The sequence below is a fragment of the Aythya marila genome, assembly GCF_965140915.1.
Source record: "Aythya marila genome assembly, chromosome: 7".
Taxonomy (NCBI): domain Eukaryota; kingdom Metazoa; phylum Chordata; class Aves; order Anseriformes; family Anatidae; genus Aythya; species Aythya marila.
This window is the reverse complement of record NC_139048.1, coordinates 28,216,658-28,244,053: the sequence shown is the minus strand read 5'-3', so window position 1 is coordinate 28,244,053 and position 27,396 is coordinate 28,216,658. Positions and strand designations below refer to the sequence as shown.

Genomic DNA, 27,396 nt, shown 5'->3' with positions numbered 1-27,396 from the left:
ACATGTTAAAGACCTGAAACTATTTAAGCCATATATAACTTCAGCCATCTTGTTGACTGGCAAGTTTGATATATAGAGATCTATATTAGTGAGCCCCTTTCGATAACTAAAAGACAGTCTCTTACCAGTAGCCAGGTAGGGAATATACAAATGTGTTGTGACAATTCAGTTTGAAAAAACCTGAAGGCTATTTCATGAAATAGAAGACAGTAATACACCAACATAGTAGGTTTGGAAAGGTCAACTTTTTTTTTAATAACTGCTCTTCTCTCCATGTTATGTCATGCAGTTACAAAGTAGATAGAAAAAAGCATGAGTTTCTGGGAGGGACTAGTTGTCTTTCTTAAAAAAAACATTCATTACATAAATAACATCTGGCACTTCAAGGGGACTCCACTGGACAAAAGCCTTGAACTTTAAGAACTGTGCTTGATACAATATTGTGTTGAGGTCCATTTTGTCATATTCAAATATGGTCAAAACAAAACTTTTGAGATCTTCTGATGACCCAAAAGAAAAAAGGCTATGTGTTAAGACAGTGGATCAAATTTATAGCAGCATTTTAGCTCCTCTGTAGTTTGGCCAATAACTTCTGGGTTCAATTTCACTGTAGTTGTTCACTGAGGCAGCATCTAATTTTCAACAAGCCTCTGAAACGAAAAGACTGAAAAAAGAATGCTAAAAACCTAGGTATGATTGCTTACCAAAATTCAAACTATCCCTTTAAAAAAAAAAAAAGAAAAGAAAACCTGTAGTCAGAATAATTACATAGAAGCTTGATTTTAAAAATGTAACTAGAGTTGCTTGATAGTTTCAGCTTATAAAAATATTAGTTTGTCGACTCTACATATACTTCATGGTGATGGTCAAGCTAACTTGAACAAGCAATAAAATGCAGTCCTATAACAGCAGCACAGTAAAGAAAAAACATTGCTTAAAGAGAACCAGGCCCGAAGCTTTACTACAAATAAAAATTAGACTCCTATCAAAGTTAATCCCTGCTAGAGGCCCATTCTTCCTCTGACAATGCAATAGCATTGATCATACAAGGCCTTATTGAAAGTGCCAAAGCCAAAATTACATCATTAAACAAAAGTGCATGAAGTAATAATGAGCTAAGTGCTCATCTAGTACAGTATCTGATCTGAAGTTTGAGAAGTGGCTCAGGTGGCAAGACCACTCGTTCACACACAAAATGTACCATTTTGCTTTGTAGGTGAAATACCCAGAATGGCCCCCACAAGTGCAGATGAACTGTTATCTTCAGATACGTGCCTGTATACAAGTTCCTAATCCGTGGGTTTTTATTGTAAAAAAAAAAAAAAAAAAAAAAAGACTAGTTTGGACTGAAACTAATTGAGAATAGAATCCACTATAATGTCAGAAGAAAATAAATTTTTGTGGTTACATGTAAACTTGTGATAAGCTTTTCGAAGAAGAGGGTACATTTACGGCAAGAGGGATGGGATACAACAAGAAGCAGTGATGGCCTGCTTATGTAAAGGTCAGGCCAGCCTCATTGTACACTTTGAAGACTTTCTCAATCGCATTGACATAGGCAGCTGTTCTCAGGTCCAGACCCAAGTTGTACTTCATGGCAGTCCGCATGATTTGCTGAAACAGGAAAACTTACATGAGATTGTTGCAAGTTTTTCTATAGGAACTGTGTGAGATTTTGCTCATAGGATAGAAGTAGTATTTGAAGAACTCCTATACCGGTATCAGGGCTCATATTCTTTAAGGATCATGTCTAGAATCTCTCAATTAATCTCTGAGATCTAAAAGGGAACCAAATCTTTCACAGATTTCTGTTGCTTTTTATCAGGTCTTGGATCCATGTGTACTCAGATACAGGAAGCAACCAAGTTTCACATAGTGGGGCAAAAACTAATTAAAAGTACTGCATAAAGAGAGAAATCTAAAACTGCCGATGGCAAAGTAAAGCACTCTAAAGTATTTCTCAGGTACAAGAAGACAATTAATATGTTTCCAGTCACTATAGCTTCTTCCAGAAAATACCTCCTGATATATGTTAGTCTGTCTTCTGTGCCTAGTGAAACTTGGCCACCCTTGCACAGAACATGTATTTCAGAATCAGTGACATCCACTACCACCAACTGTGTGTATGTCGCTAAGCCACATTAAGTTCTTCCTGTAAGTATGGTTATTAAAGCAACACTTACCCGAGCAGAACGCTCCATTGTATAAGCCAGCCCAGAGTGGACAATGTCCTTCTCAGATGCACCCTGCAACAACACAGAATGAAATTAGGATTTAATCTAACGAATAGAAAGGTATTAGTCATATATTGAAACAATGGATAGGAGTCCCATAATTACTTGAAGCTTGCTCTCATTTTCTTCTAATGACTAGTGTAAGACAAACTGAATTGCCTACACTGTGTTACTTAAGTGCTAATTACAGTCAATTCAATCCTAAAACCTTAGATGTAAATCACTGAAGTCTAGCTTCTAGATGCGTGATGCTAGCATTTCTAGGGATGTTGTAACTACTGCTTTCAGCCTTCCAAACACACGGTAAATGTTAAACAAAAAAAGCTCTCAGAAGTCAATAATCTGTAGAAGTTATTTGTAATTATTCTGAAGACAGGTTTTAGGAAGGGTGTGAATCCCCAATTCATATATGCCGTGTCAGCCCTGTGCAACTCCAGAACCACTTGGTTCCCATTAGAATTTAAATACACTGAACAATAAATAATTGAAGATAGCCTGAATTGGGATGACTGAGCATCATCTTCCATGGTCCATCATCCTGACTGTTGTCACTTACTAATGATGGGGGACTTGGATTCATGAAGTACATGCTTGCCTTCAAATACCAATTTGGTCTAGGTGAGCAAATTCCTATACCGGTTTCTTGGGCTTCTCTTGAAGAGATCACAGCAATCACTAAGCCACTGAACCTATTTAACATACTAATCATTCACTCTAATGTTTTTGAAAATGCTAGCACCCTACTGGATCAGGCTAAAGATCTAGTTCTATCATCTGACAGCAGACCAAGTTTACATGTGCTTCCCCTGATTTCTGTCATTTACTGATATTTTTTTTCCCTAGTTATTTGTCTTATCTACTGAACTTGTGTTTAAAAAACAAAATCAAACAAACAAAAAACACCCCCCAAAAAACAAACTGGCCTGTACACCCCTCAGCAAGGTATTCCACAACTTAACTGCCTGTTGTGCTAAGAATCATTCATTTTCTTCATCCTGAATCTCCCTCCACTGGTTTTGTTTAACAGCACCTTATTTTTGTTCGCTCTTCCTTTCCAGTGATGGCTATTTTTATCCATCCATTTTCACACCTTTCATTTTACAGATTAATCTCCATTCCCAGACTATTTCAGGCTAATAGGGCCTAGGTTAGATTGTTGTTCCATGTATGAGGTGCTTTTGTATCTTTGATTATGTTTTTCTGACCTCTTTCCCCATTAGAGTGTTTTAAGATAGAGAACAAACATGCATGCATGATTGAGAAGGCAGACATGCTCTGGATTTATATTGTGGTGTCATCATAGTAAGTCTTATTCTTTTCCTTTCAGAACAGTCCCTAACACTGGATTTGCTTTTTGATCGCTATGGATTTCTAAACTTGTGTTGTCATTACCTGCAGATCTTCCTTCTGACTGCAAACGCATTCAAATGAGCTTACAACCTATCATTTTGTATAAAAATTTTCCCACTGTATGTTATTACCCATTAGATAACACTGAATTTCACCTTGGCTTTTATTTTTTTGCCCATTAATCCAAGTCTTAGAGGAACACTCTACAATTTTCAATCAGCTCTTGTCTATTACTTTGGAGTTACAGAAACAGCATATGAAGCTGTCTGGGATCTTACTGAAAGCTGTTTGGATATCCAGGCAACCTCTACCAACAAGATTTCTGAAACAAATTCTGGTAGTGTTTGAAGCAGAATTTCCCACTACAAAAGCTTGATAATGTCTTTGATGCCTGGCTATCAAAGATTAAAAAACATCAAAAGCATCCAAATTTCTAGTGTTACTGCACAAAAAGAGGCTGTATTTGATACTTTTATAATAGGAGATTGGTGTAAGCACTGCTCAGTAACAACTACAAACCCGTAGTGTTATCAGTATTATTCTTATCTTAAATCTAAAACACAGCACCATGCCTCAGCACCTAGCTACAATGAAGAAAATTAACTATATTGCAGCCAAAACTAGGACAGCATTTTAAATACCAATCTGACACTACAAAGCAGTTACAAATACAAAATGGGTCTGTACTAAAACTGCAGCTTTTCAACAATAGTGGAGATATATTGCAAGGCCTTATGAAAAAGAAAATCAAAATAGCTTACGTCCTGTATTCCTTAGTTCAGATCACTTGCTTCCTTTAATTGTTTGGCCATCTAGCTAACTATGCACTAATGCCTTGGGGCAAAAGCCTCTGTGATAGCTAGAAAGGTGAAATTTTGATTACTGTTAGTTAGCTGTATCCTGGTATTATAACTATAAAAACAAAAGGCACACCCACAGCATCTACTTACTGATATCCTATCCTGAAATTCTGCTGTAGGCACAACTGGTATAGTTCCACCATGTTTCCCAAATTTTCTCTCCAAGCTTTCCTGGACAGACACTAGAAGGGAAGAAAGCAGAGGAAATGTAATGGACAAGAAAAGGACAACTGCTAACAAAATTAGCTGTCCCCAAGATTACTAGCATTCCCTGGCATGAAATGCAGATTGTAGCGGCTAGGGTGACAGAAGGGTCATCTTAATTTTGTTTCCTGTCAAACAGGGAAGATGTTGTTTCCAATTTTTATATAGAGGGGAATTCCTCCAGTATTAGTAGTAAAATTCTTATAGGACTATTTCATGTGGCAAGCAACTGGGCTTTACTTCTCCCACCTCACTAAATTCATAAAGCTGACAAAAGCAATCAATATCAACATTCATAACTTGACCGGTAGCCTTAGACCGAATATTTCTTGAATTTGAAGCCATCAATTATCCCCTATCAGTAAAAAGAAGTGTAGTTTTAGCATTTTTTTTTTCCTTAGGACATCAGAAATGCTCTAATATTTTTAATCGATTGTTTCATCTTAATTATTGAAATATAACTAATAAGGTCTCATAAACCAACAGAGTATTTCAGAAAAGAACATTAACGGTAAGAAAGGGATTTCAGCTGGAATTACCAGAATCCTCAACCACTTCAGAAACACCTTGATGGGTGTCACTTACAAGAAAAGGCTGTATTTAAAAATACTCAGATGTCACCTTACTCAAACTTTGAATATTCTTCAAATACCACGTGTACAGGTGAAAGACATTTGTTAAGTAATAAATAATAGACCTAAGTTCATAAAGTGACTTCAGTACTTTCACAAAACTGAGCAAAGCCATCACTTCATGAATTACAAGATAACTGAAGTAAGCATTTATCCTCATTTGAGTTGTAATTCGGTTACCCTATCAAATCTTTTCTTCTCTTCAGCATGCAGCAATAATAGACTTACGGGAAACTAAGGTGAATTTAAAATAGGCTCTATACTCATTTCTCCCACATTTGGTGTTTACTAGTTCAATCTATCAATTAGGGAGTAAAAGCAGAAGGGTAGCACTTACTGAGCAAGTGGTAGTTTGAATCCCTTTCATATTTAAAAGTCAGGCGACCATAGCTGACATGGTTCAAGTTTTTCAGCCACTCAAAATAGGATACTGTTACCCCACCTGCATTCAGGTAAAGATCCTGCAAAGAAATAGTACGTGTCTTGAAGTGTTACCATGTGATAGACAACACTGTTGTATTATGGAAAAGAAAGCAGTATTATCTACAAATTTAAACCACAATACAGAAGACAATCCAGATAGCATTTCTATATATGATATAATATTTATCTTCTTCTGGCATCTACCGATTACTTCTACTGATTTAAAAGAGAACTTGACTTTAGAAGATCTGAAGTTCAGGTGTGCTTGACTATTTTATTTTAGCACAATTTTCTAATAAAGAAAATAAGGGCATTCTTGGTCTATGTCAATGAGTTAGAAGATCAGCTACTCTTTCTAGCTCTTCTCTCTGGATCAGGACATCCTTTCTCTGGGAAAAGGTATTGTTACACCTTTAGATCTTCAAAATAATCTCTATGTGCAAACACTTACTCTATACGATCTGCAATAAACAATTCTGTCGGAGCACCGCTTGTAGGCCCTGAGGTCTACAAACTGCCCAGTATATTTACTCTGCCTTCATTCTTAGTTTAGTAGGCTAAGTAACCAAGTATCAGTTCAACAGGCAAAACTACAGATTTAAGAAGTAACTGAATTTGCTCTCTTCTGAATATGTAGCCTTTGTGTACTAGCTATATCTTTGGGCATTTACAGTTGCAGTTGAGATCTCTGAGTAATTACTACCAATCTTGAGCAACACTAATACCCATTTCCAAGATACCAGTTGTTAAATGCTACTCTGAGAGAATGAATAAAAAATTTTCAATAAACAATGTCTTGCTGTAGTTTACAGAAATACTACCCTGTAATGAAAATCAAAGGTCATAATAGAATCTTACAGGAATAACCATGATATTCCTCTCCAAGAAGATTTTGTCAGCTTCAGGAGTTGTAGGCCCATTGGCACCCTCAGCAATAATCTGAAAAAAAGAAATTAAGAGAAATATGTTTCTGTTCATACTAATCATTGAATGCCAGTATTTAAACTGGCCTTTTCTACTTCTTATTTGTATTTGAGCTCTCCAACTTACTTTTGCTTTGACCTTGTGAGCATTGGCCTTAGTCAACTGCTTCTCGCTGGCAGCAGGGATGAGAATGTCACAGTCTGTTTCCAGAATACTGCCCTCAAGTATCTGTGCTTTTGGGAAGCCCATGATTGTCCCATGTTGCTGTTGGAAGGAAACAAACCAGAGGGATTTTAGTGTGTACTCATTTCACTCCCAATTCCTTCTTCTAACTTTTCAAACAAGAAAAAGAGAGAGAAAGGAGAAGCATCAGTAAAAAACATCTGACAGAAGCAGAAAGAGTGCACTTCTAAGTGTCCATGTGCCTGATTCTCAAGACAGCAATCTTTCAGAAACCTCCCTGCCCTGTTTTCCTGAGACATGCCTCATAGTTTAGTCATAAGAAAGGCAAAATAATCATGAACTCCAGTTCTGAAACCAAAATAATTAACCCACATGCATGCAATCCCTTGCCATTTCTTTGAGTCGGGTCAAAGGGTAAAAAATGTACATTATAAACCAAACAGACAGCTAAAGCCAAAAAATCAGTTAGCATTAATCACCTACATTCATATCGGGGATGAGGAGAAAGTCAGAAGAATCAATGTTCCTGCACCATTTTTTAAAGTACTAACTGCAGCATGATTTAACTATTACATATAGAACCTGTCTGTAGTCACGCTGTGTGCTTGCAGAGCTGGCAAAAAATGAAACCATTTCTGCTAATCACTAGCTAAATTTCTTACCAATTTGTAATCTTCTAGTTCCTTTGGGTCAATCCCATCAGGATTCCAGATAGAACCATTAAATTCTCCAACAGCAACACATTTTGCTCCAAACCGATGCAAGTATCTCATAGAATGCAAGCCCACGTTACCAAATCCCTGCATGTGAAAAGAGAAAGGGAAAAGTAGTTAACCTTTCAGCTAAAATGATGATTGTTGCTAGGGCTTATATAGCTTTAAATAGCTCTCTGTTGGTATGTCCTAGCATTAAATGATGCGTATGGGAAAGATGGAAAACATCTACATGTGTTACTGGCCTGAACAGTATTGTAGAAATTATACGTCGTAGCTGGCAACACAGTTTTGCTAAGTTTTTTGTACTGGAAAGACAAGTGCCAACATTACTATGAAAATAAAAAAGGATGTTTATCCACAGAGGAACATTACCAATACATATTCTGTAACTGCTATGGTCTTAAAGGGATTCATGGATTTTTCTATAATGACTCTGAGTTTTGACTAACATATGCAAGCTAACAAATATAAAACAATGCAAGTTGTCACGTTAAAACATATGAATTAGTAGGAAGGCGTGTTGTTTCTAATAAATTTCTGAAACTGTCCAATTCAAAACTAAGTTTAGATAACCTTGTATTTCATTAGCATTTCCTGCATCCCTCCCAGTAAAAAAACAAACAAACCCACTAGTTCTAAGCCATTATTCGACCTTCTGGAAGCAAAGGCCAAAGACCAAAAGGTTACACAATCCATGTAAAAATCTGTAGAAAGATTCCACACTGGTAAAAAGTTGAATATGAAATTCCAGTAAAATATACTTCAATTATGTTTATGATTTTTATATATACATTAGAAGAAAACTTTGATGCAGTTCATCACGCACTAGGTCTGGTTGTAATGCTGTGTCCTCGTTTTCCCAGATGAATTTTCAGTTATTTTTTTGGCCAAGGTTTCAGTCTGAGTTATGTTTAAGTGCCTGTCAGTCAGCCCTCTGCCAAGCGTGAGCATGCTTAAGTGCAGGGAGAGCGCGTCCTGCTGCATCAGTGCAGGGCAGAGATGTTTGTCTGAGTCCACTGGTTAACTAGAGGACAACTTGGAGGTTACTGTATTTCAAGAACCACTGCGTTGGTACTAAAGACAACTCAAAGCAATCCCTTAAATCCTCAATTTAACTTTCTTTTCTGAGCTGGTGAATAGAATGAGTTATTTCTTTGAAATTTTAAGAATTACATGTGTTACTGCATACCGAATCCTTTAAAAATTCAACTACATAAATTAGAGACTTGGGAAGTTTTATGGACATCAACACCAGGAGGTACATTCAACCCTACAATTTTAGGATGAGGTGTTGGATTCTGCTTTTCCAACTACTTATTCCTTAGTGGAACAAGAACATCATTCTCTTCCTAATTTTTTAATTCAAAAAGGGTGTAAAAACTTCTGTGTAGGCAGAATCAGTGTCATACCTCACTGAAAAGTGTGCAATGCCTTAGTTTATGGAACCCCTGTAATCTATTTCACTTTGCTCTTTGCAGTCTGTGTTTATAACGCCTGGAAATTTGGCATTGTACACATAGAGTGCAATTGAAAGTTCAGTTTCTATAAAACAGTCCAAAATAAAGGGCACCTATGTTGCTTGAAAAGCATTTCTAAACTTAAGGAGTAAAGGTTAACTTGGAAGTCATAAAACCCTAACAGAGTTTATTGCTACAGCCCTTTTTCAAAGTAGCTCTCCTTGAACTTTCTTTACCACTTTTTCCATGCAGTTGAAGGAAAAAAAGTTACCTGAACAGCAAATGTTTTATCCCCAAATCCCGGAGTCATTCCTAATATACTCATATACGATGCCTCATTGATGAAATTTTCAATCCCGTGGAAGAGACCACGACCGGTTGCAGATATACGCCCATGTATCCCACCCTGGCTGATGGGTTTGCCAGTTACACATGCATGTGCGTTAATATCCTGTAAAACAGGGAAGGACTTGTGAGTTATGGGAGTCATCAAAGAACAGCTGGAACAGGAAATTTTGTATGCTTCAGGGACAGGACAACAGGTATTGTGGGAGTTGGTACATGATACAGTTCACATACATTTAGTTTGTAAAGTCAGTTTCCTTCCTGAGCTTGTATGGCCAGCATCTCAGAAGCACTCTTGCAGATGTGAGAAAAGCTACCTAATGCAATGCTGGGTATGTGCTGCAACTTTTCTGTCGCATTAAAGTGTTTGTTAACTTGAATCTGCAGCTAATTACAGTGACATCTTCAGTGCACAGTTAGCACAGAGCAGACCTTTGGTAAATCAAAGAGCTCTGAGGGATGTGTTTCTCAATATTTGCTCCTATTCCAGCCGTATACTTTCCATCATTACTCTTGACATTTCAGTCTTTCAAAGGGCTTAGACACACCCTTTGGCTGGTCACAGCTAAAGCTGTTTCATCATCTATAAACATTGTTTAGTGTTCCTTAATAACAAAATCAGTTTTTTAGAAGCTACAACACAGGCCTAATACCTTCCTGTTGTTAGAATACATGGATATTTGATCTCAGAGGAAAATCTACAGCATAAGGGTCACATAGGAGAAGTCAGATAACCATTTACTGCTTTTATTTCAGAAAAGCAGTATATGCATTGACTGCTTGTATTCAGAAACGCAGTATATACAGTCAAGACTACTGCTTTATGTATGCTAGACAGCTACCCAAGAAAAAATAGACTATGTAAAATCAGACTAACTTTTCAGCTGAAATTAGTAATTTGAAAAAACTTCTCCCAGACTAGACGCTGCTCAGGCCTCGCTCTTCTGTCACCACCAGTTCCCACGTTCCCACACCCTCGGAGCACAGTCAGACAGTGCCTTGGCACCCGATGCAAGGGAAAGAGTGGGGATGAAAGGGAATCCACTGAAATGAGTCTGCCAGCAGCCGGATGGGTTTCTGTTCCACCAGCAGCATAGTCACTGGGAGGCTCCCTCCTCTCCATTACTTGTGCCAAATCTTTGCATGCCAGTGGTCTGAGTGCAAGATGCTTGGTGAGAGGAAGGAAAGGAACGCACAAAAATAAGTAGAGGCGAAATGGTAGGAGACAGCCAGAGCCATAATGGAAAGTAGAGCTACTTATTGTTTGAAAATAAGAGTGAGGTACACATAATCTCTAACTGCCCCTCTTTAAAAGCAATAAAAGGAATGGTAGGCTTGACACGCAGTTCCTAATTCCCAAAACATAGCTGCGTTTCTCTGACTAAGCTGTATGTATGCTCCCTCTGGTGGCATATCAAACACAAGATCCGTGGTGGTGGTTTGCTAGGAACAACTTGGGTGCGGTGTTCCGAGTATTACCATGTTTTTATTCTGTTCTTAGGACCGAACACACATTTTTAGCCTTTGTGCATTCACGGAGGAGAAAGTATTCTTTATAAATCATAGAATCACATGATAAAGACTAGAAGAAATATAGCTTTCTATCACATACAATACTGTATTTATTAAAGTCCCTTCAAATGTCATGTCAAACTGACTAGTAAGACAGGAAGTACAGAAGAGGGGCGAGGATGAATTTAATCCAAAACTGTAGCCATATTCTGTTCAGCAACCCAGTAACTCAGGATGGATTTTCTGGAACAGTTAACATGGTAGTTATTAAAGACTTGCATGGTTTGACAAGAAAACAGAGCATGAGCTGAGGGCAGGTCCCAGTTTTCTTAAAGTCACATAACACAAACCACATTTGATGTTGGAGTCCTGAAAACTTTGCTTTTATGTTGATTAAAAAAAAAAAAAGCGTATCTCAGGACAAAAGAAAGACCATGGTTTTTAATAAGGAGCTGGTAAAATGGCTTATGGCTATCATAAAAGAGTTCTGCGTTAGTCTTTGAACTTCGCTGGTGAAGTTCAGCCACTCTGAACTTCTGCTTGTTTCTTAACCCTTTTCCATGTTGCAGTAATGCTCTGCTTGTTTCTCCAGCTTTGAGCCTTTGTATGGTAGGTTTCAAGCAGACTTTCCCAATCTGTTCATCTCTTATTTGACTTTTCCTTTCCACATCAAGTTCTCTAAACACATCTGTGTGCAACCACACTGATTCATTGGGTCTGTAGATTTTTCAGATAGCTCCCTCTCACCAAAGAGTTATGTTTCCACCCAAGAGAACGTAGTCCTGTGCATAGCTTCTCCCTTTGCTCTCAGTTATGGTTAGCTTCTGTCCTTTTTTTTCCTCTTAGCTTGCTTTTCCCTCCTTACTCCATATATATCGTGTAGTTCCTTAGTCACCTTCACTTTTGTTCTTTGTGTCTCAGCCAGATACTTACCTGAAATATACTCCTCTACAGACTATTTCTGACAGATTATTCCACTGTTTTGCAGCCATGCCAGAGGTCTCACCTTCCTTCTCTACACTTGCTCGTTTTCCACAATAGCTTACAAGTCCCACTATGCTGCTGTTCTTTCATGCAGTCAACAAAATTAAGTAACCATGATTTAATTTTTCCTTATTATTTCAATTCTAATTCACTTTTCTGAAAAAAAAAATATCTAAATCCTCTCACTTGTTTTTGTTCAACATTAAGACACTGCCATGCAGGGAGAAGCTAGGAACAAAAGAAGTTGTAGCATAATTGGGATGTGATTTTATCTTCACAGTAAAGACAAACTACATCTTCAGTAGTTGCTTTCTTCAGTGACATATACATGTGTAGGATTACATAAGCTGAGATGACAAGGTGGAAAGTATAAGAAATTCAGCCATTTAAACATCTTCTCCTGGATGAACATTTAGTTTTCAACCACATTTAAAATGAATACACAACTGTATGTGAACTGCCTATTTAGAAATACAGCAAAAATTTAACCACGATGTGTGCTGCAAGCCTTCCGTGTCACTTTTAATACAGCAACACTATTGAATCACAGTGAAATATGCAGTTTAGTGCAAGGAGTTAAATATTAAAACTTAGAGTGCCTTGAGGCAGTAGTTTTCTCAAGTGTTGCAATGTTAAGTTGTGGCTGGGGAGCAAGTTGCTGCTTTGCACCTTTACGTCTTTCTGAAGTTATATTTTTGGCTTTTTATCAGGCTTACAGTTTTAAATAAGATTTATATATGTGAATAACAAAAGGGAGGTAGATGTCGCTGACTAATTTCCCTGACAGTTCTGTGCACGTGCCATTTAGCTTGAGTAATCAACAAGCTAACAGCCTATTCCTCAATCATTCACACACACACACACCCTGCAACATACTTCAGATTGTATTTCAGACCTAGAATAAAGCATGCCATCCCCTCCTCCTCTCGTTTAAGGCAACTGACAGCACAAGACTAATATTCTGCCAAGAGACTGCTCTCTCAGGAGAGGCAGACTCATCTGGTACAGGTATGCCACACAGAAATACGTGTCTGGCGGCTCTAATGCCTTGTTACTGGGAGTATACGCCCTGCTGTACTTCTGAGAAACTTTCGGAAGTAACTGCGGAATGTGAAAAGAAAGCATCTTAACAATTCAGAAGGACCTGGGTTAGGCAACCAAGCAATAGCTTAGCGTATTTACACCCTACAATGAAACTACGGTAAGATTCTTAGGAAAGTATGACCTGCTGAAGTAGCAAAAAATGTCTGAAAGGCAAGCTAGAAGGATTAGATAGCATGACAGTAGTGTTAAGTTGTCCAAAATACATTTTTCTTCTGTTCAATCTGTCAGAAGTATATAATGTAAGTATTTGCTTGATCAACAGTCATGGTGTTGGTACAGTCAACGCAGGTACAAATAACCTACTAAGCAATATAAGGACAAAGGTTGATTAATGGGCTATAATTAAAAATTAATTTTCGCAGACTTAAAAACATTTTTTTTTCTGTGTTATACCAGTAAGTGAGAACTTACATGGTCTCGAGTGCACAAAATCAAAGCATTTATTTAATGAAACTTGAAATTCAATAGCCTGAAAGTGAGAGATGTCAGTACTTTAAGATTATACCAACTATTATTAAATGATCATCTAGCAAACACAAAACTGTAATTATAGTACTAATGAAAAAACAGGGCAAAATGGTAGAAAAAGAAAAAAAAATCTTAGCCTCAGACTTTTAAAAAAGGTACAATCCCTTTGCTGCATGGTTGCTATCAGTATGGGACCGGACAAACTTAATTTAAGCAAATATAAAAAAGATTAACCTCTAGGTTGTTTTTTCTTTAACTGTACCCTAAAAACTCATATCAATTGTTACAGTTGTTAAGAATGTATCTAGATCCACATAATCAAATACAATTACGTGATAAAGCAGCATAGTAATAAATTTCTAGATAAAAGGACTTTTATAAGGCAAAGATAAAAGGCAAAGATTGAAAAAGCTTTTCTACTTCCAAGCCTCTGCTCAAAACTTACATAGTGTCCTATTGTACTGGCATAGGTGTCAGCAATCCAGGACATCTCCCTTTCCCCTGTGCTCATGTCAGGAGCAGGCACATCAACTCCAGGACCTGTTGGCAACAGCAAAAATATCATGTTAGATCCCTAAAAGAGGATCTAACATGAACAGTTATCTTCAAACATGACTCCCTTGGGAACTAAGCAGGGCTTGGCAGAGGGGAACTGTTTTCATGTTTAATCCTCAGTTCATTATTCAAGGAATTGCTTCTTCTGGGTTCAGTTCAGTTTTAAACATTACACCATAACACTGTCAAAACCTCCAACTTTTCACACATGGCATTCAGTAAACTGAAAGTCAGTTTGTCAGGGAGACAGAGTAAGATAATGCATCAAAACCATAATTTTACTTCTTCAATGATCACTGCTGCAGCACGAAGGGCAATATCTAGGTATGACTTCTATATACCATGCCATATATTTTTAATTAGAATTTCTGTATTGTTTCTGGCTGAGTATTTTTTTTGTTTAAAAATTTAAGATAGGCTCTCTCTAACCATTGCACTGTAGCACATACTTGATTTTACCCCTCCTTTCAAGAAAGAGTTTCATCTTCACAAACTAAGCCTTTGAAATAACTGGCACACATCTGTTGCAATAAAAGCAAATTCCGTTTTTCTACATAACTAAATAGAGCATTTACCCAACCTATATGAGATCAGAGGACCTTGATCAGCATGATCTTAAATCCAATTCTGACTCTACGAATTTGTTTTCTAAGTATTTAAAAAAGTCCTTTAAAAAGGACATAGCACCAGCCACAGGTTCTGTTATGACAGGCACCTATAGTTCTTGCCTATGCTTCCCTTGCAGCCTATGGTTGCCATGGGTGAAGCCAGCAACTTTCTCTGGGGTGGATCTTCCTTCCTGTTTCCTCAGATACCTGCCAAAAGCCTCAACTGAGGCTACAGGAAACAGTTGCAGTGAGCAGCTTGATATTAGAGATTAAAATTGCAACAGACTTGGTCACAACTTTATAATCTGTCTCTAAGAAAAACATGATTCATTTTGGATCCTACAAGCTCAACTCTTGTGGCTTTTCGCAGCACAACAGCCCACAGAAAAAGGTTAAGATATAGTTCCTTTTATGAGGTACTAAGAAGCAATGACTCAGTTTGCAGCTTCTTGCTGAAACTATTACACCCAAATTATTTACGGTTCTCAAATGCAATTCTTTTAAGGACAGTATCTAGTTGATGCTGCCAATGTACAATAGATCAGACAAATTTTAGCAGTAAAATTTATGTACGTAAGCAACATACCAATGAAACCCTTTTTTGCCAGCTCCATGGTAAACCTTCTTGTGATTTTTTCCAATTCATTGTCCTATAAAGAAAATGCCATAAATATTACAAGAAATCATTAGTGTTTAGGAATACTTGCTAAAACTTACACCCAAGTAGAAGACGACACCCTTTTCTTTTAGAAGAAAGGACGATTCATATGTTTATGTAGTTGATGTGCCATTTCCTAACAGCCCCTTGGTATATAGACAGCACAAGGAAATGTTCGACTTTCTTTCTGTACATTCTGATCCGTGACAAGTCAGGAGTGCAATGCAGTAAGAACCACCTGTGCAGACATTTCCAGTACACAAATCTGATATCCTATGTGAGAGATTTATACCCAGCGACAGCAGTAGCCAGCCTGTGGGTTACGTAATCAACACAGTTGAGTTACTTTGCACAAATCCTTACAGAGTGTTGAGTTCAGAATATCTGGTACGTATTCTATCTAGTATTCCCTTCTGTACAAGTTATTTTAATTGGGGAAGGAAGGAAATTCTGCAGTAAGCTTTTTATAAGCCAAGTTAGTTGTTATTTGCACTGGAACACTGCATTAAAAGGTTTAATGGAGCATAAAACTATGTCAAAAATAAACTAAAACATTAGCTTTCCGCTTGGAACAATTAAAGTTAAGCCTTTAGTAACAATGTCAACTTAAAAATATTCAAGATACGAATTATTTGTAGTCTTTTGAATTCCAAGATAACTAAGTTAAAGGATTCAACCTTTGAAACACATTTTATTTTATTTTTTTTTACCTATTGCATGCACAAGCTAAATTCCACCTCTACAGAAGCAGAAGTGGGAGGAAGTTTCAATAGGTCAGTAACACCCTTAGAAGAACTTTTTAAACTGGCTGGCTTCAGCACTACAGTTAACAGGGTATTTGTCTATGATTAATTAAGCTTACTGTGTAGTTCTTGGGATTGATCTTGACACCAGCCTTTGCCCCACCAAATGGCACATCTACAAGAATGCAAAGGAAAATAATTTTACTTTTTCAACAATACAGGCAGAATACATCAATAATATGTGTGAGTAAATAGCTTTTATCTTTGATTTTTGCACTGAATTTGCTTTTTTTGCTGCATTTAGGTCTTCACAGTGTAAGCTATAACCCAATCTAGGTACTTCTACTAAAATGATATATCTTTCAGGGGCAGCTTGAAAATGGCCTCTGAAATGCAAAAGTTTATGATTTAAACTTGCTACACTTCCAGCTTTTGTACTTAGCACCTGTAGAAGCAGCAAGTTCTACAGCATATATTTTACTGTTTTATTTCAGAAAATTGTTTTACAAGTCCTAAGTGAAGTGGCTCTATAATCAAGAAAGTATTTTGTTTTCCATCAATTGATGTGTAGATTCTGTCTAACCAGTCCTACAGTTTAGCAGCCCGTACTTCATTATGTCTGTAAAGGAAATTTATCCCTCCTCTCTCTCCACACTTTCAGCCTGAATCCTTCACAGGCTCTATCTGCTCCCTTAAAATTAGCCCCCTCTTAATCAAAGTTTGTCACACATTTGAGTTAAGGGAGCAGTACTTTTATAGGGGAATAACTAGCGGAGTTTGAACTTTCCAACACTTAATTTTATCCTTAAGATGCTTTTCTGTATAATACTTCAGTACTGATAGCAATTAAAGATCGTATCCTTACTTGAAAAACCATCACTTACCAACAACAGCACATTTATATGTCATTAGAGATGCTAAGGCTTTCACTTCATCCACGCTGACATCCAAACTATAACGAATACCTACAGAAGACACAAGAGATAAAAAAGAATTCACTGAACAACTTCACAGGCATTTACATATTGGGAAGGTTAATTCTAGACCAGGATGCAATTCATCAGCTTTCTTGCTTTAGGACTTTGAGAACAGTCACCCATTTTTCTACTTAAATATCTATTCTTTATCAAGAATTCAAGACTCAAGCAATTCTGTATGAAGTAGTTTAAAAGCAGCAACCAACCTTGGAGCAAAAGTGAATGTTCCTTCAGAGGAAGACAAGCCGATAGGTAACTCAGAGCAGTTTTTAGGAGGCTTATAATACTCATCAGCAACCTGTAAGATCTTTAGCTTTGAACTTCATTCATTGTTTAGACAAGATGAACCATGTTTCTGACCGTAACTTACCTGTGCATGTTAAAATCAACATCTCCTTACTAGAGTAACGCAAGCTGCTGTTAAGTTATGAGCCTTGCAACATATTGGCTGCGGTCCAACAAAACTATATGCTGCTTCAGGGCTCTGACTGCTAGTCACTGCCACGTAACAGAGAGCTGTAAGCCACTCCTTTAATTCAACTTTGCTTTAAACATTTTGATGGAATAACTCTACCCCAGAAGCTCGTGTGTGAGCAGGCCACCTGCCCTATACCATGTGGAAGCCAGCCCACACCTTCATCTGCTCTTAGTCACCAGCAGAACTGCAACCATGTGCTGGCAAATGGTCCAGCTGCAGATTGAAATCGTTGTGGTCTGATAGCAGCTAGGTTGCAAAATGGGCGATCACTGCCTTCAAGGCAGCTCAGCACTCAGCAGACAATGATTACACAGGGGTAGAGATCTGTCACCTGCCGGACTCTTACACGTCTTCTAAAACTGGGTTAGAGCTGCCCAATAAATAGAGTGGATTAAATGCTAAAATTCATGTATGCTGGAGGTAGCTGCAGAACAGAAAATATTTGTTACCAAACTGACAGCACACATGAGCCTAAACAGGAAGTTTAAAATCAATGTCATGCCCAAAGTGATGGGGCAACAGCAGAAAAGAAAAACACACTCTACAGCTGTACTTGCTTGTACCCAAGCTTCTCCTGCACCATAAAATAGAGCCCTGATGGATTTATTATTTCCCCCCTCTACTTCCCAAATCCTTGGCCATAGGTTGTGCCAAGTGGCACGGTGGATTGTAGCAGGCACAGAGTGTCCTTTGGATGCTAGGATATGGCACCGCGAATTTCCTATTATGTAAAGAGAAGACCATATTCAGGCCCTCAGGACTGAAAAAAGGCCAGCATACATTACCCAAACTAAAGCACTGTGCCACTCTGAAAGCCAGTCCTGAATGCTCTGGAAACCATCCCAGTTTCAGAGGAACTGAGTGCTGCTCAAATAAAGCTGAGGGCCCAGCTCTGCTTTCTTATGTGATTTCAATCAGCAAAAGAAAGGACCATGCCTCCATGGAACAGAATTTAAATTGTGTGTATACATGGGGGAGGGGTGGCCTCCAAAGGCGAATTCACTGGTTTCTGACTTAGGTAGCTTAAAGGTGGTAACAGCTGGGCTTTCAAGAACCTTCTTGCAGGAAGTAATGTGTGAAATCTACATGGTACCTATTAAAGCCCAACCCAACAGTAAGTTACAACATATGCTTTTACAGGTCTTACTGATCTTTCAGAGAAGCAGTTAGCTTTTTGTTGAGCCTTGAGCAAGAGCAAACACCACTGGTGGCACTGACCGTCCTGCCTGGGACCAGCGGTCCCTCTTGGCTGAGCAGGTACGCTCAGAACAGGGCTCCTCTGAAGGCCTTGCTCGAGCCAGCCAGCTCCAAAGCCCCGTCTATGCTGAGAAGAAATGAACTCTGCCCCTCCAACCCCATCTGAACTAGGTCACTGTGTATTGATTCAACCCATATATTTATTCAGACTTCAGCAAGTTGTGTACACAAAGTGGTTTTGCCAAAACTATGACAGAACTACTCCTGCAGGCACACAAAATGTTGTTCATGGATATACAGAAAGCACTAGGGGGGTGAAATAGTTTAGGATAGTTGTTCTGTATATCAACAGGGAAACAAAATACAAAAGGAGAGAGCAGTCTGTTTGCACCTCATATGGAAGACAGGGCATGAAAAGGTGAACAAGCAGCAGGTTAACCAGACGCGTGCAAAACAGCTCCATCTCCTTGTATTATAGTCACAGGTTGCTATAAACTTTCTTGTAATAAACTTTCAAACCAAATGAACTGGGGAAAAAGACCCAACACTATCAGAAGTATCAAAATGCCTTCAGCTGAGGCACATCCTTGTCACCCAAATACGCACACCAGAATAGGGACAGCTTTTAGACTTGAGGCTGAAATTATACTTTTCTGGGCAACTTTGCATTTTTAAGCAACTTTGCTTCTTTCATAGTCTTTTAACCAGTTTTAATTGAAATGGCTTGTTGGGTAGCTCATCCTAAGTAGGTGATGAGACAATTCAGAGTCATATTGACTTTGCTAGGCACTTTACTCCAGTTTATCCAGTAAAACATTTATTACAATGTCAGATGCAGTTCTGGGTGTGGATTTCAGGTTCCCTGAGAGGTGACAGGAAGTTCCTGCCTCCTGTGGCACGGATGGATAGCATTTAAGATGTGCTAACAGTTTGTTCCTTTTCACTGCTCAGCTAGTTACTGTTTTCCAGGAACCGTAATCCTTCCACAGGAGGCCCACCTCTGACAGGGAAGTTATTTGTGCTGTGCTGCTAGGACTGATGAGAACCAGGCATCTGAGAATGCTGCACATTCCAGCAGCGAGAGGATGCACACAGATAAAAGACTTAATTTCTGTTCTATTTGGACATGAGTGAAATTTAGTTTGACAGCTTCCTAATTTGGCAGGAGGAGAGCATTGCCATGCATTAGTATGGCTCTTTTGGCAGTGTTACTCTGCATTCAATAACCCAATTCTAAAAATGGACCACAGATAAAGTGCTGCTTTATTCGTTGTTTTGTTTGATTCTGAATATATAAGCAATTAAAGCCACCGCTGCACAGCAGTATAGTTTTTTAAACCCTGGCAAGTTCCATATAGTGAAGTCTCTGGAAACCTATGACTTTTACAGCCAGCTAGCTAGACAAAATAGTTTGAAGAAAGCTTCAAGTTACAGTGTGACTCACTGCTATGGAAAATACTTTTCATTGAAAAACATACAGATTCTTGTTCTGCTTGAGAATTCTTTTTCCTTGCCACACCCCACGAAGTTAAACAGCATGTGAAGCTGGAGTTTGTTTTTCTAAGCAGAAGACAGTCAGTCTAGCTGAAGAATTATTTTCATCTTAGTGTTGTTCATTACTGGTCTGTATATAGTTTGGGCTTTGCTACCACACTGCACTGTCGTGGCTTTTAAAGCTTCCATTTTACAACCTCAATTTGGGAGCTAAACTTTACCCAGTTAACTCCTGCACTGAGCCCAAAGCTTGTTTTGCTCAAAGTAAAATTTGCTTATGATCTAAGCTTAGATTCTTAGCTGTTACAGACTAGTTTTCCCTTTTGCAAAAGGAGATAGCAAAGCACTTGAGGCACAGCATTTTTGAAATACACGTCAAAGCAGCAATTAGCAGCGTGACTGTATTTTGGGTTCTGTGCTCACACAGTGAGTTACCATGCTAATCAGCTGGTTTCTATTAAGCATTGTACTAACAGGCACGTAGCGGGGCTCTGGATTTAAAAACAAAAACTGGCTAGGTTTAATGTTGTGCAGATGCCAGTATGTTTGTCATGCTGCCTCAGAAAAGCAGCACACAGAACCACCGACTGCTGGAGGATGATTGCTAGCTACCTCCATGTGATACCACACGCTTGAAATAAGTTAGTGTCCTTATGGCCCCATCCTGTAGTGAAGCGATGACAAACAGTGCCTACCTACGCTAAGAAGGAGCCCAGGCCAGGCCCCAAAACCAAACCGTTACCACAGCAACACGGAGGCAAAACACAGCGAGCCATGGCCTCTCATGTCTCCCGGGCCTCAGAGGGAAACTTCCCCACACCACCCAGCAAACGCCAGGCAGACCTCTAACAAAGCCAGATGAGTAATTCGGTGCTGGAAAATAAGAACATCGTATAACAATCGGCAACAAGAATTACTCATTCCTAAATTCAATTCACTGACTGCCAAGGGAGGAGATAAAACTATTTGTTTCTTCACATACAGCGTTAGTCAGCTACAACCTGGGACACAAAAGAGGCTCCCCTAGGGACAGGTCCCACCATCCTGACAACCAGGTTTCTCCCTGCAGTGACCAAGTGACCACTAAGGTACCAAGCCAGATAAAACACTTCACACCCTGCTGCTTCTTGTGCGCCTTCAGTAAGCTGCTGTGATTTGAAATGTATCTGTAAACATACATGTATGGTTTGTCCAGTTCATGAAGAGGACACTGGAAACAGTTTGTGGGGCATTAGTGAGGTCTTGCACTTTTAAATGTGAACATGGCAAGTTTTGTATACTGCCAGGGAGGCACGTAGTACCTGACCCTACAATACAGCTAGGAGGTAGGGTCTCACCTACAGAACTACCTTAACACTAACTAAAGGACAAGGATGTTCATTCAGCTGCACTCAGCACAATGTAGTGCTAAGGACTGATACAAAGGGATACGGCAACACTGCTTCCATGCAGATATTAATACCATGTGCATGGGTGTGCGCAGAGGGCAGAAATAACAGTTTGGCCATGGCTAGTTCAAATGCCATTGGAGCCACAAAACAATAAGCCACCACAGCGCAGACATGAAAGAGGCGAACTTTTATGCTGTGCCTGAGAGTTTATTCCCTAACAAGATGGAGCTGATGCAATGCATGCAAATCAGATGCAAAAAACACCTGCTCAGATGACCCAGAGAACACGAGGGAGACAATCACGCAAGAGGTTCCCTCCTCGCTCCCCCAGCACGTGTTTATCCAGAAAGCCCAATGCTGAGAGGTATGATCTCTCTATAAATAGACAAGGAGCCAACAGTAGCAAGGGAAAACAACTATTTAAGATCAAGGACAAAGCTGGCTACTGCACAAACAGTATGAGCTGATTACATGAGAAAGCTGAGGCTGAAACAGTTCGTAGCCAGAAGAGAATGGCATACATACCCTCCTGCAAGAGGATCAGAGGCAAAAACCCAAACTGATACAACTCGTTGAGAATTGCAGCTATAAAAAGACAGCAATAGCATAGGCCACCCATTTCTTATCCTTTTTTTTTTTTTTTTTTTTTTCTTCATTTTATTTATATATCCAGTATTAAAGGTTTGGTAAGCTACAATAAGAAAACAGAAACCTGTGAAAATGAGGTGTTCATGTAAGCTTTAGCTATAATGGTGAAAGTGTTATCACAGGCTAATTACCATTTTTTTTTCTGTTCAGCTCTCAGATTCCTTCAAAGTTAGATCAGCTTCCATGGTTTATTTCAGGTTGTTGATGGTCTAGGTTACCCTTCTGTCGGTTATATGGCCCCTAAGATAAATTTCCATATATTGCCTTCTAAGCCCCTGAGTCAAAGACATGACCCTCAGAACTTCAGTGCATTGCTTGAAAAAAAGAAAAAAAAAGCCATAATAACAATCCAAGATAAAAACAGCCTTGTGGAAGTGAAGGTACCTTACATTTTCAATCCTTAAACAAAGTTAAGAGGTAAAAAACCCACCTCCAAAGGGGACCCAACAGAGAATAAACTATGTCACAGTAGCCAAGCCAACACAAGGGGCTGTGCTGCTCTGTTGCAAACAAGGTTAGCATCATGTATGCATGCTGTTTTAAACAAGGTCATGTGCACAACTGCAGCTATTTGGTGACTGGACACTGTGATTAGCATCAGCCATAGATCTCTGCAACTGGAAAACTGTGGCAAGGGTAAGATGAATAAATGTCACCTTGTACAGTAAGAAGCTCATTAACATGTACTTAGGTCAAGGGACAAGGAAAAATTCTGATAGGCAGAACAGCCAAAACCAGAAAATTGGAAAGTTTTGTCATACTGAAAAAAGCTCCTTCCACTAACCAGCTGAAAACCACAAAGAAAATCAGATCTGTTCACCTCCAGCTCAACCGAGGAAATGAAATGTTATCTGTATTTTAATACCAATAGTAAACATGATTTTTGAAGTAACATATGACAAAGTTTTTCAAAATCCCTATTAAAATTTAAGTCAGACTAAATCTGCTCTGGAACGAAAGATGATTTTTGGTCTCTGTGAACTGAGCAAGCAGTTGAAACTCTGTTAGGGCAATCTGGGTGAGCGTAAACAACAGGTTAGCCTGTTTGCCAATTCTGATTGATTTGGGTTCATTGACAACAGACCTACTGGGCAGTCAGTTAACATGGGAAGGCTTTAAAAAGTTTTAAAACCATTTAATAGCTTTAGCCCTGCAGTAAGTGCTGCCTAGCAAACATGGAATCAGTTCCATACTACTGAGCAGGTAGGAACTCAATGAGCTTATTCGTATTTGCACAATGGTTATTTTCACTAATCTAGTCTCTCACATGGACCTATGAATGGAAACAGTTGTCAGCAGCTGCATGAGAAAGCAGCTTAACCAGTTTTATACCTTTCACAGAACCCAATAAAATTATTTACAAAGACCCATTATTTTAAATAGGAACTGCATGGGTACTTTTCAACAGAGTCATCTGTATTCAGCCATCTCATTTCCTGTACCCTGTTTGGTTTGTTTTAGTTCAGGCAGCTGTCACTGCAATGAACAAGAGCAGCTGTGGTTTCCTGTTAGTGCTGGCCACTAGCACGCAAGTCACCACACAAGCAAGGGAAAGAATAATCTGACCCGCAGCATTACTTCAGTTACCACTGAGCATCAGCCCAGTCTCAAATACTCAGCTTGGACCAAAAGTAACTGGAGTTCCACCATGCAAGAAAACTGTTCATGTCCAACTTCTCAAAGGGGTGAGGAGGCATCTAATTAGTTTCCTGTCCTGCAAACAGCTAAATTACACAAAACAGTCTTTAAAACCTGGATTTGTGTGCTGCAAGATCTACTACTTTAGTGGGTGTATTCAGGACCATCCTGTAAAGATACCTACAGCACAGAAGAGAAGCACACCAAAAGAAAAAGAACCACCGCCTTCTTGAGTTGCAAAAGTTTGCAGTCTTGAAAACAGAATTAAGGATTATTTTCTCTAAAAATGAAATATGTAAGTGCCAGAAGAAATGTTATTTCCAGGTTCCCTTGGTGATGTGAAAGAGACATTTAAGTTATAATCTAAAAACAAAGCACATTTCAGTACATAGCGCTCATTTTTCCTGAAAAGCATTTCTCTGGACCCATTGAAGATTCACATGTACTACTGTGTAGCAACAACTGTGTCTGACACAAATTGACTTGTGTTTCTGTACCCACTTGGTGGGAGAGGAGGGTAGGATAAGTAAGCCATGAAATAAAATCCTATTTATGTTAGCTGTGTATCAGAATGTTAGATCTGGGGCATTAAGAGCATCATACCTATACAGAAATAAGTCAACTTTCCCATCAAATTACAGAAGGCTTGCTATGCAAAAATTTATGCTTGATCTTGAATTTGCCTTCATCCAGCCCAGCCCATGTGGTCTGCTATTCCATGTCTGTATCAGGCCATGGTCTTCCACTCATGACCCTTATTTTCAAAACATGCCTCTTCTGGCGCTTGCTCTGCTCACTGAGTTCTATCTACTTGCAGGCAACAAAAGTGACTGCAGATAAGAAGGTACAGAAGGACCAGTAGTCAAGGAATGAATGGCTCAATTTCAACCGGCAGGTATAATTTGCATGCAGTTGTGTGTTTTAAACTTGCTTTAGAAAGATCAACTTTCCAGATTGGGGCTGGACTACTAGACAGGGATTGAGGTTTTACCCTAGGGGAGAATGAGCAGGTAAAAAAATTGAGGATGACATCGGTAGCTGCAGGAGACAGATTAACTGCTATGATTAAGCTGACACTTTGTAGAAAAAGTAAGACACTGCATAAACTGCAGAATTATTAAAATATTTATGTCGTTTGTTTCCCCAAGTAATCAAGCTGTCTCCAGGTTTAGAGCATTTCAATCAAAAATTTATTCGATTTACAGTACAAATTCTTGGTTAATTCATGGTTAAATCTGTAAATTATCTCACACAAAAAGGTATGAAGATGTAACATACAGTCACTTATGAAGTATTTTGGTATGGACATATCTAGAAATAAGAAGCAATTGAAGTAGGACAATCTTTAAAAGACTAAACGCAACCCATTGCTTTTTTGCATCCCATACATGAATCTTAGAGTGCTCTTTCATCTTCTAAGCTGCATACAGAAGAATGTATTTCACATTCTTCAACCAGCACCTCTTATTCTTCACCTTATTAATAAAAAGCATACCATGTACATTTTCTGTAAACGCACTTCAAGATGCAAAGCCAAATTCGATCACAATTGATAGAACATGTAAGGCTCAAGGAACACACAGGAGATGAGAGTTTAAAGTACAATGCTCCTTAAAAGAGTGACAGAGATGACAAAGCATACCTACTTGTTAGCAATTACCTAGCAGTAACTGAAGGCTCTTAGTACATGTCCATAAAAGCATTTGATAAAAATAAGATTTCCTGTACCAAACTTGGTTTTTCAGGCAGCACAAAGCCGAAGTTCACAAGTCTGCATCTGAAGAGACGTAGGAGCTGTGTTCCTCCTACTGCTCTGAAAGCCTTCCAGATGCCAACTCACCCCCTTCTTTTAAAAGGTGACCTTCTGTCCCTTGCTGTTTCTTGCTGGTGTGAATTACTTGCATCATACTCTGGACTCCACAGCATGTAGGACACTTACTTCAGCAAGTTTTTCCATTTCATACTACGATAAGAGTTTGAGTTGCATTTCCCTGGGCTTAGGATTTTTTTCCCCTGGGGAATCTATTAAGATCCTAGTTTAAAAGTTGTTTAAACAAAAGCTTAAGTTCTTGGTGCATTCCAGAAGGATGCAGAAATATCTTTAGCAGCCTTCTCTCTGCAGTTTAAGAAGAAATGTTCCAGTTCCCCCCACCTTTTTTACAGCAGGTCACAAGCAGTCTATCTACACATGTATCTCACATCCCATTTAAATTTACTACAAAGCCAGACCTGTCACCTGATAGGGAGCAGATTCCTAGAGAGCATTAGAAGGTGAAATCCATTTACGATCATGGTACTGAATAGAGTGGAAAGGAAATATCATTTGCAATTCCTTCCCTAAGCCCGTGGAGGGGAGTGGCATAGGAAGAAAAGCACAAACTGCTGAGAGCGGGTGTTTTCCTCAGCTGTCATTTCCAACTGCCTTGACATTTTCTGTGTGAGACTACATTTCATTAGCCACGTCATTTACTTTTTACATTCTAATTTCAGACCCCAAGTACGGACACCTATAGAGCCAAGGAGCAAACCCCAGAACGCGTCAGCTTGAGGAAGCTGCCTTGGACCGGCCTGGCAGGCAGAGCCCTGCCCTTCTGTACGCGCTGCAGTGCTTGCTGCCGCGTCAGAGCGGCGGGGCGTAAGAAACGCTCCTTCACCAAGGGTTTGTTTCTACCGAGGGTTTAGAAACGCAGGGATCGGGACAGAAGGCACCCGAGCCCCCCGAGCCGCGCCCTGCTGTTACTGCGGGAGGGCGCTGCGTGCCCGCGGTGTCAGGGCGCTGAGCTGCGCCCTGCGCTGGGGCTAGGCCAGCAGCGACCGCAGGCAGGCCGGGGGAGCGAGCCGCTGGGGAAGCTGGGGTTGGGGGCAGCGCTGCCCGGGGGCCGCCCCGCCCCGCCCGCGTCTCACCTCCCTTGCAGGGGGTGCGGTGCTGGCTGTGCTGCGCCCGGTAGCCCTCGATCACCTCCCACTCGCCGTTGTCGCGCTTGATGGGGAAGGAGACGCTGAGCACGTGGTTGCAGGGCTTGATGATGCGCAGGATGCCGCGGACTCGGTGCCGCCGCTCCTCCATGCTCTCGCGGGTGCGCAGCCCCTCCACCAGCTTGTCCTCCACGATGCTGGCGCCGCGGTCGAAGAAGCCCTCCACCATCTTGAAGAAGTTGGGGTCGTCCTCCTGCCGCGGGGACGCCGCCTCGCAGTAGCGGCGCCGCGGGCAGCGGCCGCGGCCCCACGCCGCCACCACCACGGCGCCGGCCGGCTCCGAGCCGGTGGCGGCGGCGAGGCGCGAGGCCAGCTGCTCGCCCAGGCAGCGGTACATGGCGGCGGCCGGACGGTGACGGGACTGCCCCGGGAGGCGGGGGGCGCCGCCGCCGCCGCCGCCTTTAAACGGCCGCGGGGAGGGAGGAGGGAGGGGAGGGGGCGCGGGGGGGGCCGGGGCACCGCCAGCCCCGCACTGCGCCTGCGCGCCCCGCCCCGCCCCCGGCGCCATTGGCGGAGGGGCCGAACGGGGCGCGGCGCGCGGGAGCCTGGCGGCGGGAGGGGCGGGGGGGGGGTGGAGGCTCGTGCTGTAAGCATGCGCGGGGCGGGAGGGGCGCGGCCCCGCGGAGGGTCCCGCTCC

General features: G+C 40.3%; 1 protein-coding gene across 1 annotated transcript; it reads right to left on the bottom strand.

Annotated features, from left to right (window-relative positions):
• Window positions 1-226: 226 nt before the first annotated feature.
• GLUD1 (glutamate dehydrogenase 1) lies at window positions 227-27,282 on the bottom strand. The gene is made up of 13 exons (XM_082764458.1): window positions 26,688-27,282; window positions 16,845-16,925; window positions 16,080-16,135; window positions 15,146-15,209; window positions 13,842-13,936; window positions 9,255-9,434; window positions 7,473-7,610; window positions 6,754-6,891; window positions 6,562-6,642; window positions 5,618-5,741; window positions 4,535-4,626; window positions 2,184-2,246; window positions 227-1,614 (listed from the first exon to the last, which is right to left on the bottom strand). Exons 1-13 carry the CDS (start codon window positions 27,265-27,267, stop codon window positions 1,495-1,497), a joined length of 1,812 nt encoding a protein of 603 aa, XP_082620584.1. The 5' UTR covers window positions 27,268-27,282; the 3' UTR covers window positions 227-1,494.
• Window positions 27,283-27,396: the final 114 nt, after the last annotated feature.